The following is a 17,023-nucleotide window of genomic DNA, read 5'->3' on the forward strand; positions in this document are numbered from 1 at the left end:
ATTATTGCTTTAAGTTCGATAAAATAGGTGATAAAGAAAATTTCTCTTGACTAAAAGTCTTATATTCTTTAAATAAATTGTCATTGATAAATATAATTTTTTTTTAAGAAAAAATTTAAGAACAATGGGATCTATTATTAAACATATTTTAATTAGATTTCAAATCAAAACAAGTATATTACAACAAGGTATTATCAATTTGTTAGATCAAAATATATTTGATGTTGCAATGAAATTAATTTTTTTGTTTTTTGTTTTTTAATTTAGGCAAATACATGTTTGTCGTTTCTATAATTTTAATTTTGTATATACAACTCATTAGTATTATGTATTATTTTAATCATTGTAAAAATTCAATTATTGATATTTTACTTATGATAAATTTGTATAAAATATCATCAGTAATTGATTTAAATATTATTTAAATATTTTATAAATTATAAACATGACCTAGTAAGATTTTGTAGCTATTAAGAGTAAATTCTATATGAGAATAGCTGCATTCATATATCTTGTTGGTTTGATTTATCCTGCCGTAAATTTAAGTTGCATAATTTAATAGTTAAGTATATCTGCTCAAGATTAAGATTGACAACAATTACAACTATTTGTAATGGGCAGGGAACAACCTTAAAGTGAAATAAGAAAATAAAGATTTATTTTAGAAGTTAAGCACCAAACAAGTCAACTAAGTCAGCCGAGAGCTACAGTTTTTATTCATTTATTTATTTTTACAGAAAATCATTGCTAGAAGAAAACATTCAAGAAGCTACTATTGTATTTGAATGCAAAAATAAAAAAATAAAAAATAAAATATTAAATCAAATAATTGTTAGACTCTTCATTATTAAAAAATAAAATACAAAATTACAATTAATCCCCTAAAAAAATTGTGTGATTAACAATTTAATTGAGCTATTTTTTTTGACACATTTAATTTAATTTATAGAGCAGTTCTAGTATAATTTTCTTGAATTGTCACTCAAATTTGCAATAAAATAAATCAAATAACAATAAATCTAATGAATAAGTATACTTAGTTCATGGTGGTGCAAGTATTACAACATTTAACCTCAATTTTCTAAAATGAAAAAAATAAAAAATTGAGCTAAACCATCATATTAAAATAGTTTTTTGTTTTTATTTTTTATTTTTTATTTTTTACACTTTACTATTAATGAATAAAAACAAGGTAAAAATTGCACTTTATATTGTATCAAGTAAACTCTAACAAATAATTCCTACTCAGTTATGCTACATGGCAAACCCGACAATGGTGGAAATTATTGCGAACTTAAATATACTCATAACCTATAATTAATTTTCATTGAGTAGACCATCCAGAACCCAAAGTCATTCTTAATGCATCAAATTAAGTTAGTCTAGCTCCTCTCTCTCTCTCTCTCTCTCTCTCTTCAATTTTACCCTGTAAAATTACTTTTATGATTTTATAATTTTATCACTCACCAGTGATTAATCACATGCATCACATTATACAAAAATGACAGTCTTAACAAAAATATGATCTATTGTGAAAGAATTAGAGGGGGATACAATCTCTCCTCTTCGCCCTTTTACACTGGCTGGAAACCTATGATAATGGATAACCATACATTACTCACTATTAATTTGCAGAATTTCATACAGCAACCTCAAATTTTTAAAATTGAAATACAACTGTCCCAATGGATGAATATTTGAAATATTTCTACAGCTAAAAACATTTCACATGGTTCATCTTGCGAAAATACACAATAAAAATTTGCTGCAAGAACTCAATAAAATGCTAGCTAGCGGTGGCAATATTCATCCATAATAATACCATCTTTCTATAGTTTGAGTTTGCTCAAATCAACTTTTCGGACAGGGTATGTATAGGCCTCATAATTGATTTGTTGACCCAAGCAACTCAATTTGGTCAGAGTAGTTATCAGGTCAACCTGAAAAATAATTAAACACCAACAAAAGTAACAATAATAATGTCAGCAGAGTGATTTAGAATCAAAATCCAGCGGCACATTACATTGTATAGATTCCAAACAGGGCAACTCAAAGGTTGATCTAGTGCAAATGGTCACAAACATATGGAAAATATGACAGATGATGTTCTATTTATATACTTAATCAACTTTCCTGTCCATAGGGGGAAAAAAAAAATCTGTACTGACCTCATAATCAGTCTGTGACACTGTTTCTCTACTGCGTTGGTATTTTTGAACCCATGGAGAAACATTTGGATCTGTCACCAACAAGTTCTCAGTTGCCATCTGATCTGGCCCCAAAAATGCAGACATAACTGCTAGCTGGCCAAAGGAAAAAAAAAATTACAAAAAAATCATTCTAATTTAATTAAGTTTTACAATGATAAATGAAGTACATCTTATTTGTACTGCACTAAGATCCAGTATGTATTTATGAATAATTTCATTTCAGCCCTTTATATTTTGTGATATTTTCATCTTTCCAATTGATCTATTTTATGTATTCCATGGTATTTTCATCTTTCCGCTTGGTCTATTTTAAAGCTTGATCACTGTAATATGAAAACAGTGCAATGGTTCCGCAGAGGGCTCATAAAATTGAGAATGAAAAATAACAGGGCCCAAGTAGAAACAAAGAAGTATTCATAAAATATATAATTGTAACAGGCACTGTGCTTCATTGCTCCATTACTTGTGAAAATGTCGTTTCATTGATTTTGTGCAAATTAGTTGATGTAAACAGCATTCCTGTTGGCACTTTATACTCTCATGCATGTTTACAACTATCTAGAGCCATCAAACCAAATCCTAAGTGTTAAACAATATACAGATCCATAGTTAGCAACTACTTTCCTCCCTACACATTTTTGTCTTTTATGGATTTAACCCCAAACCACCCCCCCCCCTTTTTTTTCCGGGATGGATGGCCCAAGTCAGAAAACAGCAATTGAAGTTGGAGCAAATCAAACTCAATTGCTTCATTTAAAAATTGAGACCATTGTAAAGTAAGCACCATTGCATTTGTCAGCATATAACATGACATAATGCACAGCATGACTACCAACCATGCAAAATATAATTGATCCTTTACTTTTTTCAATCTACCAAAAAAATTTAGGCTGCCTTTCAAGGTTTGCAGCATGTTGAATAAAGAATCTCTATTTTAATTGAACAGAATGCAGTTTTGGAATTGAGCATGCCTTTAAGCAAATCAATAAAGCCTACCTGGCGGGGGCCAAAGCCAATAGCCAAGAACTTGTCCTTCATTTCCTGCACGCTCGCCTTATTCCACTGGGGAACTCTGCCTTCAGGATCTGGCTCTTGGGTATCTGTTCTCCCAAATTGCTTATCGAACAAGCCCCACTGTCAGCACGGGGCAATTGGATGCATTACATGTGCAGTTTAGTAATAGGAAAGGGACAAGAAAGGGACAAACATACAAGTGGAAAAACACAGGATCGACGGGCATAGAACCTGTTACCAACATCTCTGAGCCAAAAAAAAAAACTGCTAAACCGTTTGTAAGAAGTATTTACATAAGAAATATCCCCTCTTTTTCGCTTTTGATACAGAAAATTCCTTGAGGAACTTGGATATCAATTCTAGTGAAGAAGAAATCAGCACTAAGAGAACTTTTGCATGACATATCTGAGATTCTGAGTAATATTAACTACACCTACTTAATCCATCTTCAACCATGGGTTGATAGGAAAGGAATAGAAAGGTTAAATCAATTATCCATAACCAAAATTCTGATGGGGAAAACTAGGCTTCGCTTGCTCAGTGAGGGTGCCATTTGGTCTTCCACATTAATTTGTGGATTTCCACATGTAAATGATGCCAAGAATATGATATAAGGCGACTGGATTTGAGAAAGAGATCTATCCAGTAAAACCATATATGGCCTGTAACATAGATGAGAAACTGACCTGCCCATTTGAACCATATGCAGTGTACAATAACTTCCCTTTTTCTTCATTTCCCCCACATTTGCGAATTGCAGAAGTGAGAAAGGTAGTCTTTAAGGCACTCTGTGCTGCATTGAATGAAGAAAATTGAACTAGGCAATATACCCTGGCTTCTAAACACCCATTTTAAACAAAACTATTCTATTTTCCTTTACATAGCATTTCAAATGAACATATTTGGGTCTTTGAGAGTAATAGAAGGGAATTTACTTGATATTTCATAAATGACACATTTATGAATGTAATAAAATTAGGTGATGACTCAAATTTGCATGCATACTTGAGTGCTCATTTGCTTACAATGGCATATAAGGAATCATTTCATTTCCATGTGGCGTCCTATATTCCCACTAGTAAAAAATGAAATGGTAATCAAGATTGCAAAACTGAAAGAAGATTGAGAAGATGGTTATAAAGAAGTCATGGCTATGATTCTTCTCATTCTCCATCTTAATTGATGTGGCAGAACTACGAAGCTGTGGCTGTGATTCTTCTAATTTCACCAAAAAATATCTCCCTAGAGTTAGGCACTCGGATTTGATCAAAGAGAGAATCAGTTTTAGTCTGAGCAGTAACGAGAAAAAAAAATTTTATCCCAAAAGCCTCAGAGTACTGGCCCAAGTTTTAAGAAATTTTTAAAAATATACACACTTTGATCCAGCTTCAATGCGGAAGGTCCCTTCAAGGATAATCAAACAAAAAACTTATTCTTGAGAGTTTAAATGGTGGAGATAAGAGTGCAGCAACTCCATAAAGAGAAACACAAGGAAAATAGGTTAAGCTGCCATGGCTCTGACATCAAGTCTGGAACCACTCAAGGAGTACAACCAGAGGAGGAAAGAGGATCAGAAGAGGTTAAGAACACACTGGAAGTAGGAATAGTCTGACATTTGGTAAGACCTCTATTGTAGCAAATGTCGATAACAAGACATAGAAGGTAAATAAAATAAAAGAGGCTACCTCAATGGATTGAGCCATTGAGGATAAACCAACGTGTGGTGACAAATATGCACATAATAAGAGGAGGTTATATGACTAAAAGGTGATGACTAGGGAAAGTAAGTTGTGCATGCTCAGAACAAAAATACATGCTCATCCAACTACAGACACCCATGATCCATCATTTGCCACATATTGGCTCGGGAAAAGATGGTCATGACTGATGATCAACAGTCATGCAAATATCCATAATCAAATGGCCATAACCTCGAATCACCAAACAAACAGACACATAAGCTCACACTATATTCTTTTCTTCTTCTATGATACCTATAGTTTGTAATGACCCATAATAAACATCAGCATTAGCCACAGTTTAACAAAATACTGAATACATCAGTGGCCATTAATGTAGATGGTTGCATAGCTCAAACATTGAATTGTGTAACATGTCTAACCTGCACATTGCATGAGATCTGCAAAAGAAATGGGTCCACCCTTGGAATATGAATCTATATCCTTCTTTGCTTCCTCCAATAAATTCAAAGCTACAGAAATCCCCTTATTTTCAGGTCTGCTAATCTCTGAGCTTCAAACAAGGGATATTGTTTTTGGAAAAAAAAAATGATAATCAATAAAATGTTTGGGTAAGAAGCTAAAATAGTAATGATTGGAAGTGTAACAGAGAAGCCCAAATGCTAGAACAACTGAAAATTCATCTTTCAAAGTTCCTTTTTGATCAGAAATTCATCACCCAAAATGTCAAAAGAAAGAAATATGATATTTAGAGAACATCTGCATTCTGACATTTCTTCCTATGAGGGGATATTGACATAAAACCATCATGCATGAAATTTGAAGCAGAGCTTCATTATTTAAATAATGCCTCCTCTCTTAAGAGAATGCCAAACGCAGCCAATACCTGAACCGTATGGATCCATTTGGGCCACCAGATTTTGTAGCCTACAAACTTAATCAGAAATGCATCAGATTTTTTTCCTTGCATTGTTGGTGAAAAAGTAAAAGAGACTTTATTGTGCACTGAAGTTTCAACATGTAAGCTGACCTTATCATAAGTCATAGCATCATTTAGTGCTAATGTTAGTATTGATGGGATGAGATCTGGATTTCCCTGAAATAGATGAAAGACTATAAATGGCAGTATCATTTTCTGACAGTACAATGAACTTGGTCTAGATCTATAAGGGAGTCTATGAATATGCATGTACCAATGCCATATTCAGCAAGATGGCAGGATTTACCTTTATCATTGTAGAAAGGGTCCCTTTGACATTTGCTGTGTAAAAATATGTAAGTTTGGTTCAGCAGATTCCAGCTAGCTTTTAGCATAAAAATGTGCTATACTTGAAGTTTGAACTTACAAAGAAACTCAGAACGCTGTTGACGTTGTATCAAATCAGCAGCACTAGCGATTTCAATAAATGATCCTGAGCCAGCTATTAATTCCTAAGGAGAGACAGCAACTGTCAGAAACTCATCATCACATCATTCTAACTCATCAAACATAATTTTTACAAGAATGTGTCCACAAAGAAACACATATTCACAACTCTCTGTTTGTATGAAGAGTTTATAGGTTGTAGCCTGAATGGGTTGAAAGCTTTTCACACGTTGGACAGCATTTTGGCCAGTCCTATTTTTGTCAGTCCCGATTTTTTTATGGGAGCATCTAAAACAAATTCACATGACATTGTCATGATAGAGGTCTCAAGGTCTTAAATTTCGATTTCGACTCAATTTCGAAGCTCCAAAAGTACGGAAATTTTGACAGAAATTTCGATTTCGATGTCAATTTTGATTTCGATTTGAAAAAATAATGGAAATTAGTAGTAAAGCATGGAATTCTTTGTGAAGCTTTAAAAATGGTTAACAAACATAATAATAAAATTTTTAGGACTAATATATTACAAATTAAATACATCTATGTTTTTTATGAGGTGGAAAAGTTGTAAAATAGTATGTGTATCAAACATGTGTAAGATAATATACATTAAACATATTCAGCTAATACAAATGAAATTCATAAATCATTTAAATATTATTTATTATACAAATAATTATAATTTAGACATGAATGGTTAAATAAAATATTACTGTAAGTTTATTTTTTCATATAATTTCAAAAGCACTTGTAATAATCCTTTGTTTCGATAAAAAGAAATTAAGATAGAAATTTCACTTCACTCCTAAATTTCTCATTTGAATTCTGACGAAATGTCATCGTATAGTTAAACTTTCGACAAGTTTTGCTAAAATTTCGAGATTTCGATAAATTTCGGATGATTCGTTGATATTTCGACAGAAATTATGCAAGACGGAAATCGAATGCCATTTTGATTTTGAGGGTGATGGAAATCGGAAATTTTGACAGAAATTTCGACAATTTTGTGAAAATTTAAGACCATGAGAGGCCTACAGCTTTAAAGGGATGGCAATGGGGCAGAGCAGGGCCAGGAAATGGCCTAGGAAGTCTCTGCCCAGTCCACGAGAACAGGGATTTTTTCTTCCTTGTCCTGTGGGAAAAAAAATAAATTTCAGTCCATCCAATTCCTGTTGATTATATAGGCATTGTCAATGAAAATTTTATGAATTTTAATGGTATAAAAATATAAATGAGAAAAATAATTAATTTATCTATGCAATTAAAAATGTAAGTGAAAAAAAAAAAAACACTTATGTAAATAGTCAGCAATAGTAATTTACCACTAACAGGAACCAACTCAATTCTACAATTGCAAAAAAGGTGCAGAATCCCTGTCTCAAACTGTGCAGAATTGGTAGGTCCATGGTTTGCAAGTCAAAATCCAAAATAAACATTGCTAGAGCTGTAAGATAAATTAAACAACAATTGCTAGAATCTAGAATGGTTGATCGTAGAAGATGAGTCAATTTTAGTTATGTTGTAAAAGCCATTGACAATTGAGATCCTTCTCTTGCAAGAATCAAAAACATAAGCTAGGGCTTCCTCTCCTTTTTTACATGGATGACCTATCAATGGGGCTAGCCTCAATTCCCTTTCAGAATCACTGTACAATACAGTAGAGAAACCTAGCCTTCTATGAGTTAAGAGGCATACCCAACTAGAGTCTAACCCATCATAGATTTTAATTAGGGTTAGGTTTCCATACATATCCTACAACGACCACATGTAGAGTGATCCATGCTACTAGATGCATCAGACTCAATAGACCATTAGGAACTCAACTTTTAATCTTGAGCAAAGTGGCATTATATTTTAAGCCAAGACTCATCACAGTTTTTTTATAAATCAGAATACTTGTAATCAATATAAGGTCACAAGAAGAAAAAGTAAACATTTTTCCACTTGGGCAATATTGACAATAAAAATAACATTTAAAACTGTCAGGTGATGACTTGACCTAAAATCTCAAGATTTTAAGTTGCACAATGCATACCAAGCTTTAATAATTCACCTGCATTTGAAGTCCAATTTCACGAGAAGAGATAAACAAAAAATAATAGCACCCATTACAGGGAAAAAGATATTTTTTTAATAACTATGCAAGAAATGGGGACAGCAGGACTAACCCAAGACCTCCTGGCAACCATCGCTCTAATACCATGTTAGATTACCATTTGACCTAAAAGCTCAAGCCATTAGTCAAAGGACCAACAGTGTATATCAAGCTTTAACAAAAGAAGTTTATGATTTTAAAAATCTAAAAACTATTTTAGGGAACCATATGGTTTAAAATGACGATAACTTTCATGATATAATTCAACAAGTCCACTAACAATGAATCATGCCAGTGAATGCTTCAATTACAAAAGAAAGACCAATCCATTTTTACAATGTTAGTATACTTCTCAATTTGATCGCCAACAAATATAGTAAGTTTAGTATGATACCTTTATGTGATAGATTCGTGCCAACTCCAATTTCAGTCCATGTTACAATTTCAATATGAAACTCCTTAAAGCTTTGCAACAAAAGCAACTCATGTAATATCACATTGTATCTTGAGATTAACATACAAAGTCCATGCGTGGTCGTTAAAATCACAATCCTGATTGTAGGATCCTTTATAGAACCACAAACTAGTAGGATGGAGTAGGATAGTAGTATAATTGGTGGGATCATAGTAACATCATGGTAGGATTGTAAGATCCTATAATACATTATATGTTTAAAATTTAATTGTATTACTTGTACTATATTCTTGATGTTTGTCATGTGTAAGTCGTACAAGGAGTGGAACTGATTTGATTTATCAAATGCAAACAAAATTACGAATTCAGAAACTTGTTTTTAAATTGACTTTCATTAAGCAGTTCAAACTTCAAGCATCAAGATTTAGGGCAAGATATAAGCAGATATTTAATACACTAATGCATGTTAAAGATAATAAATAATGCGCTTGATGAAGTCACCCATCATGATCTCAGCGATACTCATGAACCAAATAGTGGCTTGAATGTTTAACACAAATGTTAATGAGCTAGTTTGATAGTTTGGCTTTATTTATTTCTTGCTTTTTTATCTTTATATTTTAGATGTTCATGTTGTATCCTTATTTTCTGACTAATGTGTGTTAAAAATCATGTTTTTCCCCAATTATTTATTTCTTTTCATTAAAAAATGGTTTGATTTGAAATGCATCAATTTGATCACATGCTCTCATTGTTACATAGGGATCTAAAATAGAAGTTACTTGTTGTATTTCCAGTCATGGAACACTTACTAGATAATTTTTTCAGTTTATAACATTTAAATTTTTGAAAAATAACAAATAAATGCATTTTTATTATATCTATTCTATATCATTAGTAGAATCTTATGATCCTTAATCTAGTTAACCCTTCCAGCAACCCATGTAGTATCCTAATTTTATCAATCTTGAGTCCATGTGATAATTTCTCTATGGCATCAACAATGCTTTGAAATAGTCATCCATTGTCTCAAGTCATAACAAAACCGGTCACGACCTTTATCAGCAATACAACAACAGCAACAAAACCAAGCCTTAAGTAACCACTAGTTGGGGTTGGCTACATGAATCCTTTTTTTCCAATTCACACGATAGAGGGCATTTTCCTTGCATAACTTAAGAGCTATTTAATCTTTCTTCATTATCCCATTCCATGTTGTTTTAGGTCTTCTACACTTTCTACTACCAATAACACTGACTAGAATATTCCTCAACGGTGCATTATTGGGCCTGCATTTTTCAGATGCCTAAACTATCTAAGTCGACCCTCCCCCATCTTTTCGTCTGTTAGTGTTATGCACTTATTGCGAATATGTTTGTTCTTTTATTTATCCTCTAATGTGATACCACTATCTACCTTAGCATTTGCATATCAAAAACTTTTTCCTTGTAGATATTGTGTTTCTTAGTTGCCTAACATTTTGATCCATATAGCATGACTAGCCTTGTAGACGTTCTTAGAACTTTCCTTCTAATTTTAAGGGTATTTTATGATCACATAGCATGCTTGAAGCCGCCCTCCATTTTACACAACCTGCTTTAACTTTGTGTATTACATCCACTTCAATTTCTCCTTCCGTTTGCATAATAGATCCAGCTATCGAAATCTACTAGTGCTATTAATTTCTTGACCATCGAGCCTAATCTTTGTCCCATATTCCTCCTATCATGGTTGAAATCACATTTTATATATTCTATCTTATGTCCACTTATCCTAATATTTCTAGACTGTAAAGCTTCTTTCTATAATTCTAACTTAGATTCTACTCCACTCTACTTTCCTCAATCAAAACAATATCATCTGCAGACAACATACACCATGGATCTTGTTTTGGATAATCCTAGTGAGTTCATCAATCACTAAAGCGAAAAGATAGGGGCTCAAAGTAGAACCTTGATGTACAACTATTGTGATTGTAAACTTTATAGACTCTCCACCTGCAGTCCTAACACTAGTCGTTACTTTATCATACATATTTTTACTAATATCAGTGTACCTACCACATACTCCCTTCTTTTCTGGAACCCACCATAAACTTCTCTATGTACCCTATCACAAGCTTTCTCTAGATCAATAAAAACCATATGCAAGTTCCTCTTTTTTTCCCTAAACATTTCCATTAATCTTCTTAAAAGATAAATAGCTTTTGTAGTTGATCTTTTAGGCATTAAACCAATTTGATTATTTGAGACCCTTATTTCTAATCTTATTTTTTGTTCAATTACCTTTCTCACAACCCTATTATATGACTACTTAATTCCAAAATAGTTTGAATATGACCTATGTTTTTGTATATAGGTATCAACATGTTTTTCCTCCATTCATTTGGCATTTTCTTGGCATTTATAATGTGCTTTATAAGGAATTATATATATATATATATATATATATTAATATATTATATCGTCACCATGGGCCAGTGAAACTTTCTATGTGAATAAGAGATCAAATCAAGTTTGGGGAAAATTAGGACTGTTATAACCACCAACCTCTTGTCCAAGCACTATATTTGATCACTTTATTTTAAAATATTATATTTTCTCGCTTTAGGTTTCACTACCTAGTTCTCTTGCATTGATTTATATTACCCTTTCCCTTCCATTTTTTAATACATATCTAACACTTAAACTCATCTTGTGTAGTTAAGATTTCACCTGAGATAACTTTACAATCCTTACATGATAAACGATCTACCCTCATAGCTAAAAAAAATTTATTTGACTTTTATTTTTTCCACTCCTGAAGATTATTAAGTGTTCTTCTCTCTTCTTAAAGCAAGTATTTGTTGTAATAAGATCATATGGCATGGCAAAGTCTAAGATCATATCCCCAAACTCATTTTTACCCCCATATCCATGTCCTCCATGTACCCTCTCATATCCTTTATTATCATTTTCCAATGTCCATTGAAATCAGCTTGTATGAATATTTTCTCAGTCCCTAAGATCGCTAATATAATGCTAACCATCTCTCCCAAAATAGCCTTTTAAGGTTTTTCTAAGCATATTTGAGGCATATAAGCACTAATGACATTTATTATCTTTTGGCCTAAAACCGTGGTGATTTTTATGATTCTATCCCCCACTCTTTTAACATATATAACACTATGAAACCCCCCCCCCCCCTCCTTTTTTTGCAAACAACTAAAAAACGACAATAGAAATATAAAACTAACAACATAAATAAACACATTTTCATAATCTGTTTCTTCGCTGCATAGAAACAAAAATAGAAAATAGAAAACATAAACAAAAACAAACGGACCCTTAGATGTCTATTTTGAAGCATTGTAGATGTCAAAAAAGAAATTGTGTCATGGACATTTTATAGTAATCTTGAAATTATGATGACATAAGATGTCTTGTTGGAGACATGAGTTGCTTTGATTGAGAAGTATGAAGAGGCTTCATGTTGAAACACTAAGGTGGAGTGAAATTGGTGTTGGCACACCTTAATCACATAAAAGATTGTATATCATACTACACTCACCACATTTTCCAATGGTCAATTTGTTAAGTATAGTAGTGTTATAATCACGTTTTAATTAATAAATGAGCAATGATCGTCAAGATTCATAGTTAGCAGACCCGATGCTAACATTTTAAACCATGAGTCTCATATAGTAGTTTTCATCTCAAGAGTCATTCTCAAAATCATAAAAAAATTTTAACCATTGTGTTTATACTTAACACTGTCCAACTTGGGGAATGTTAGACCTTTTTTTATTATTATATTGATTATAAATGCTTCGATTTTGAAAAAAAAAAGATAAGTCATGACTCATGGCTTAAATAGATTAATAGAATGTCGGATTGCTCTACATAAACAAATGTGATGTAACAGTCAACTGAGCTATGGCGCTCATTAGCAGCATGAGATCACTCTGCATTTAGATGCAGTAGGATGAAACATAAACCTAATAAAAGCAGGTTAGACTCTAGTTGGGCGACAAATATCCAGTAATCCCACACAGAAATAAAGAGGCTAGTCCCATTAACTTCACCAAGACAGAGAATGAGAGGAAGCCCTAGTTGATATATTTGATTTTGTAGCAAGAAGGATCCCAGTCTCCAGATTGTGAATCAATGGCTTCCACAAGTATGCCAAAAACCTTAATTTAATATATTAACGATGCGTTCTACTAGTTTCTAGAAATTGCTGTAAATTCTATCTTACAATAACGCCGAACTGGTGAATACAAGAAGAAAGAATGACATTCACCGTGCCGATGGTAGCCCCAAAGAATTTGAGAATGTCCCTTCGACGTAATCCATCAGAAGCATTCGTCTCAAACTTGCCGCAACGAATTGTTCCCTGATTTTCATATAAACAAAATGTCACTACAATGAGTAAACAAACTGTCACTTCATAAAATTCAAATTCTGGTCCTAACCCAGTTAAATGTCAGAAGCACTGTCGTAGATTTTTAAACAGAGATTCAAAAACATTCTTTAGTGACAACAAAAAAAGTAGAAATAACCATATAAGAACTGCTCTTGTACATGAACGGAAGGACTGGTGCCCACCCACGAGGGTCTATAACTCCAAAAATGTTAAGAGTGAAAAAAGTGAGAGAACTTACAGCATGAGTAATGTATCTTGCAGGTGCAGCACCAGCAGCGTAGTGAGACGGAAGAGGAGCAAAAGGAATCAAAGAAGAGAATGTTGAGAGAAAGGAGACGCCCATCGCCTCTGATCTCTATGCTTCCTTAGCTGCCTCCGTTTGAGAACCACTGGACGGGAGGGGCAAGCGGGTGGTTTTTGTTCTTTATTTATTTATTTTTTGGTGTGTGGGTGTGGTGTGAAAGTGAGTTCTTGACGTGTTATCTGAATTCTTATCCATAGAATAGCAGAACAACAGTGTGTTTCGAGACCTGTTCATCACCGACCAACCTTGATCGTGCCATTGTCTCCGGGGCACAATGTCTTGAATTTGGGATTTGAGTTTTGGGTCAATTAGATTTCTTTTTTCTAAATTTAAGACAAAAAAATATTTAATTTTCATGATGTTTGTCAAATAGACGCAACATTCATGGCAGTTCTTAAAATTTCGATCGATTAATTCGGGTTTCCCTGAATTATGCTCACCGAGTCCCTTGTGAGTGGTGTATAATTAACACCAATTTATTTGGATAAATTTGCCCTTTGAAAAAGGGTCATTCTTCATTTGTCACTTCAGTGTTTGAATTCCATTCTCGCCTCCCCCTTGTAGCTTCTTGTTGGATCTTCACCCAAATCGATCCTCCGTTCTCACATATAGTAGCATGCTCAACCCCCATCCCCAACAACCCAAACTTGATCCTTCCTCTCTTATATAGCCTCTCATTGAAGAAATCTCTAAAACCCTAATTGCATTTAATGATTGCAAGAAGAGGTTGAGGATTCATCTCCTTGGGCCTTGGTGGGTTTGTGGAGCAGTCGTGATTCTTGGCTTTGGGTGAAACGCTCTTGGGGTCGGGGAGGTGATCATTGTAAAGGTTATGAACCTTACAATAAACTATAACTTTGTACCGAATGTGGTTCGTGAGTTTTGTGCTCTGTGTGTGTGTGTGTGTGTGTCTATATATATATATATATATATATATATATATATATATATATATATTATTATTTTTTGCTTCTTGATGTATTGGCTCTTTTCTATATTGAAATGACCTTTGCATTGTTGAAATTTTGAAAGGCAATGAGATTATATCATTTGATGTTTGGTTCTTCTAATGTGAGAAACCCTAAATGACATGATTAGTTTAGGTCATTTTAGTTGAAAAACAAGGAAAAGTACAAAGTGAATCCATCTAGGAAGGAGGATGTTCTTCTTCTTCTTCTTCCATAGGCCATTTGTGATATAAAGCCATTCATCTCTACTACTTTACTAGATTTCAATTTTTTTTTTATCTTAAAACTTATAAAACACCCCTTTATTGTTTTTGTCAACTAATGGAAATTACTAATACACCTTCATTGGCTTTTTTCATTTAATAATTGCATTAAATGTATCCTTTTTTAATAATATAATAATTATGTAATTCCACTGGGCAATTGGTGCAATTTGTGTGGGCTAGTGTGTAATAACTATAGGAAGAAGATTTGAGATTTTGTTTTGTAGTTTAGAGGCAGGACTTCCGTGGTGGTTTTTGTGTCTTTCCTGGGGTGACGATTTCAGGAAAGTCATAATAAACTATTGTTGGGTTATATTTCTAGAGTGTAGGACTGGATCTTGAAATAAGATAAGGATGTTAAGATAGGGGTTTGGGCTAGATGCGTAAGTTATAAGAATAAGGTCCCTAAGTCATGTTTATTGTCTGTTCATGATGGACCTTGGAGGAGGTAGTGCCCATGCAAGTGATAATGACGATGCAGGGCCCTCGAGTGCAGGCGGGGCTGACTCTTATGCGGTATTACGCAGTGTGGCTCAGCAGGTTATGGTTGAGATTGCTAGGAGCTCTAAAAAGCAGGGAGGCCCGTCTGCAGGAGATGGGTGCACAATAGAGAAATTTACCAAGATGAATCCTCTGACATTTTCAGAAGGAGTTGATCCTGTAGCTACTGAAAATTGGATGTAGAAGATCGAGAAGGTTTTGTCAGTGTTACAGTGCCTAGAGGAGCATAGGGTCCTCTTCACCACTTATTAACTAATAGGGGAGGCCAAAAGGTAGTGAACTATGGTAAAACTTCTGGAGCAACAGAGGACGACTCCGATAGTTATGACATGGGACCGATTTAAAGAATTATTCATTGACAGATATTTTCTAGCCATTGCCAGGGAAGCAAAAGTGGAAGAGTTCTTGAATTTGAAGCAGGGACAGCTGATGGTCCAGCAGTATGTGGCGAGGTTTATCTATTTGTCTTGCTTCACCCTGTATATTGTTCCTGATGAAGTAAAGAAAGCAAGACAATTTGAAAGGGGATTGTGGTGTGAGATCTATAAGCAAGTTATGGTGTTGAAAATACAAGATTTTAGTGAGTTAGATGATAAAGCAGCTTTGGCTTAGGCCGGTCAGCGGTTAGGTGTAGAGGAACCCCAGAGGAAGAGGTCCACACCTTCAGACTTTCAGTAGGGCTTTGGTCGAGGTCAGTGGAAGAGAGGAAACTAAGGTAGAGGTCAGAGGCAAGAGACTGGGGGTCATAAGGTTCAAGGTGCTCAAACCTACCCTGTATGTCAGATTTGTGGAAAGAGGCATCAGGGGGAGTGTCAAGTAGGGAGAGGTATATGTTACTGCTATGGAGGATTGGGGCATTTGGCACGAGATTGTCCTACACCTATTGGTACTGCTCTTGCTCCCAGGCAGTTCAGGGGAGGTTACCAAGCTCCTCGTGGAGGTCAGCAGAAGAATGTGGCCCCAGAGTGGGTTTATACTCTGACGCCAAGAGACACTGAGACTGCCACAAACGCTGTGACAGGTACCCTTACTGTTTTGTTATGCCATGCAATTGTTTTATTTGATTCAGGTGCTACTCATTCTTTTGTGTCTGCAAATTTCATTAAATTTTCTAGAGGTAAGACCTAGTTATTAGATGTAGAAATGTTCATAGCTTCACCAGCTAGTTCAGTGGTAAAGTGTCATAGGTTGCTCAGGGGCTATCCCGTAGAAATTTAAGGGAGAGTGCTACCTGCTAATCTAATTGTACTTGACATGCATGGGTTCAATGTAATACTAGGTATGGATTGACTGGAAACTAACTATGCTAATATTGACTATCATTTGAAAAAAGTGATTTGCAGACCACTAGGCAAGCAAGAATTCAGGTTTGTGGGGTCGTAGGTGTGTTCTCCGCTTAAGTTAGTGTCAGCTATGCGGGTGAGAAGGCTACTCTTGGATAGTTGTTAGGGATTTATGGATTTTGTAAAAGAGATGTTAGGAAATGAATTGAAGCTTAGCAATACACTAGTGGTTGAGGAGTTTCCAGATGTTTTCCCAGAAGAATTGTTAGGATTGCCTCCTGATTGTGAGGTAGATTTCCTTATTGATCTACTTCCCGGGACGACATCGATCTCTAAAGTTCCTTACAGAATGGTTCTAGTAGAGTTGGGAGAGCTAAAGGATCAGTTTCAAGACTTGTTGAATAAGGGTTTTATTCGACCCAGTGTGTTACCGTGGGGAGCCCCAGTGTTATTTGTAAAGAAGAAAGACGGGTCTATGAGGATGTATATAGATTACAGGG

At 34.3% G+C, this 17,023-nt stretch overlaps 1 protein-coding gene across 1 annotated transcript; it reads right to left on the reverse strand.

Moving 5' to 3' along the window:
* Positions 1-1,592: 1,592 nt before the first annotated feature.
* Positions 1,593-14,264, reverse strand: LOC131162447 (thylakoid lumenal 29 kDa protein, chloroplastic). Its single transcript, XM_058118929.1, has 11 exons — positions 13,443-14,264; positions 13,082-13,174; positions 6,271-6,355; positions 6,151-6,185; positions 5,955-6,020; positions 5,811-5,851; positions 5,347-5,477; positions 3,911-4,017; positions 3,207-3,344; positions 2,169-2,303; positions 1,593-1,940 (listed from the first exon to the last, which is right to left on the reverse strand). The coding sequence occupies exons 1-11, from the start codon at positions 13,545-13,547 to the stop codon at positions 1,830-1,832; spliced, it is 1,047 nt and encodes a 348-aa protein (XP_057974912.1). The 5' UTR covers positions 13,548-14,264; the 3' UTR covers positions 1,593-1,829.
* Positions 14,265-17,023: the final 2,759 nt, after the last annotated feature.

This window comes from Malania oleifera, chromosome 8 (genome assembly GCF_029873635.1).
Source record: "Malania oleifera isolate guangnan ecotype guangnan chromosome 8, ASM2987363v1, whole genome shotgun sequence".
In the NCBI taxonomy this organism is placed as follows: Eukaryota; Viridiplantae; Streptophyta; class Magnoliopsida; order Santalales; family Ximeniaceae; genus Malania; species Malania oleifera.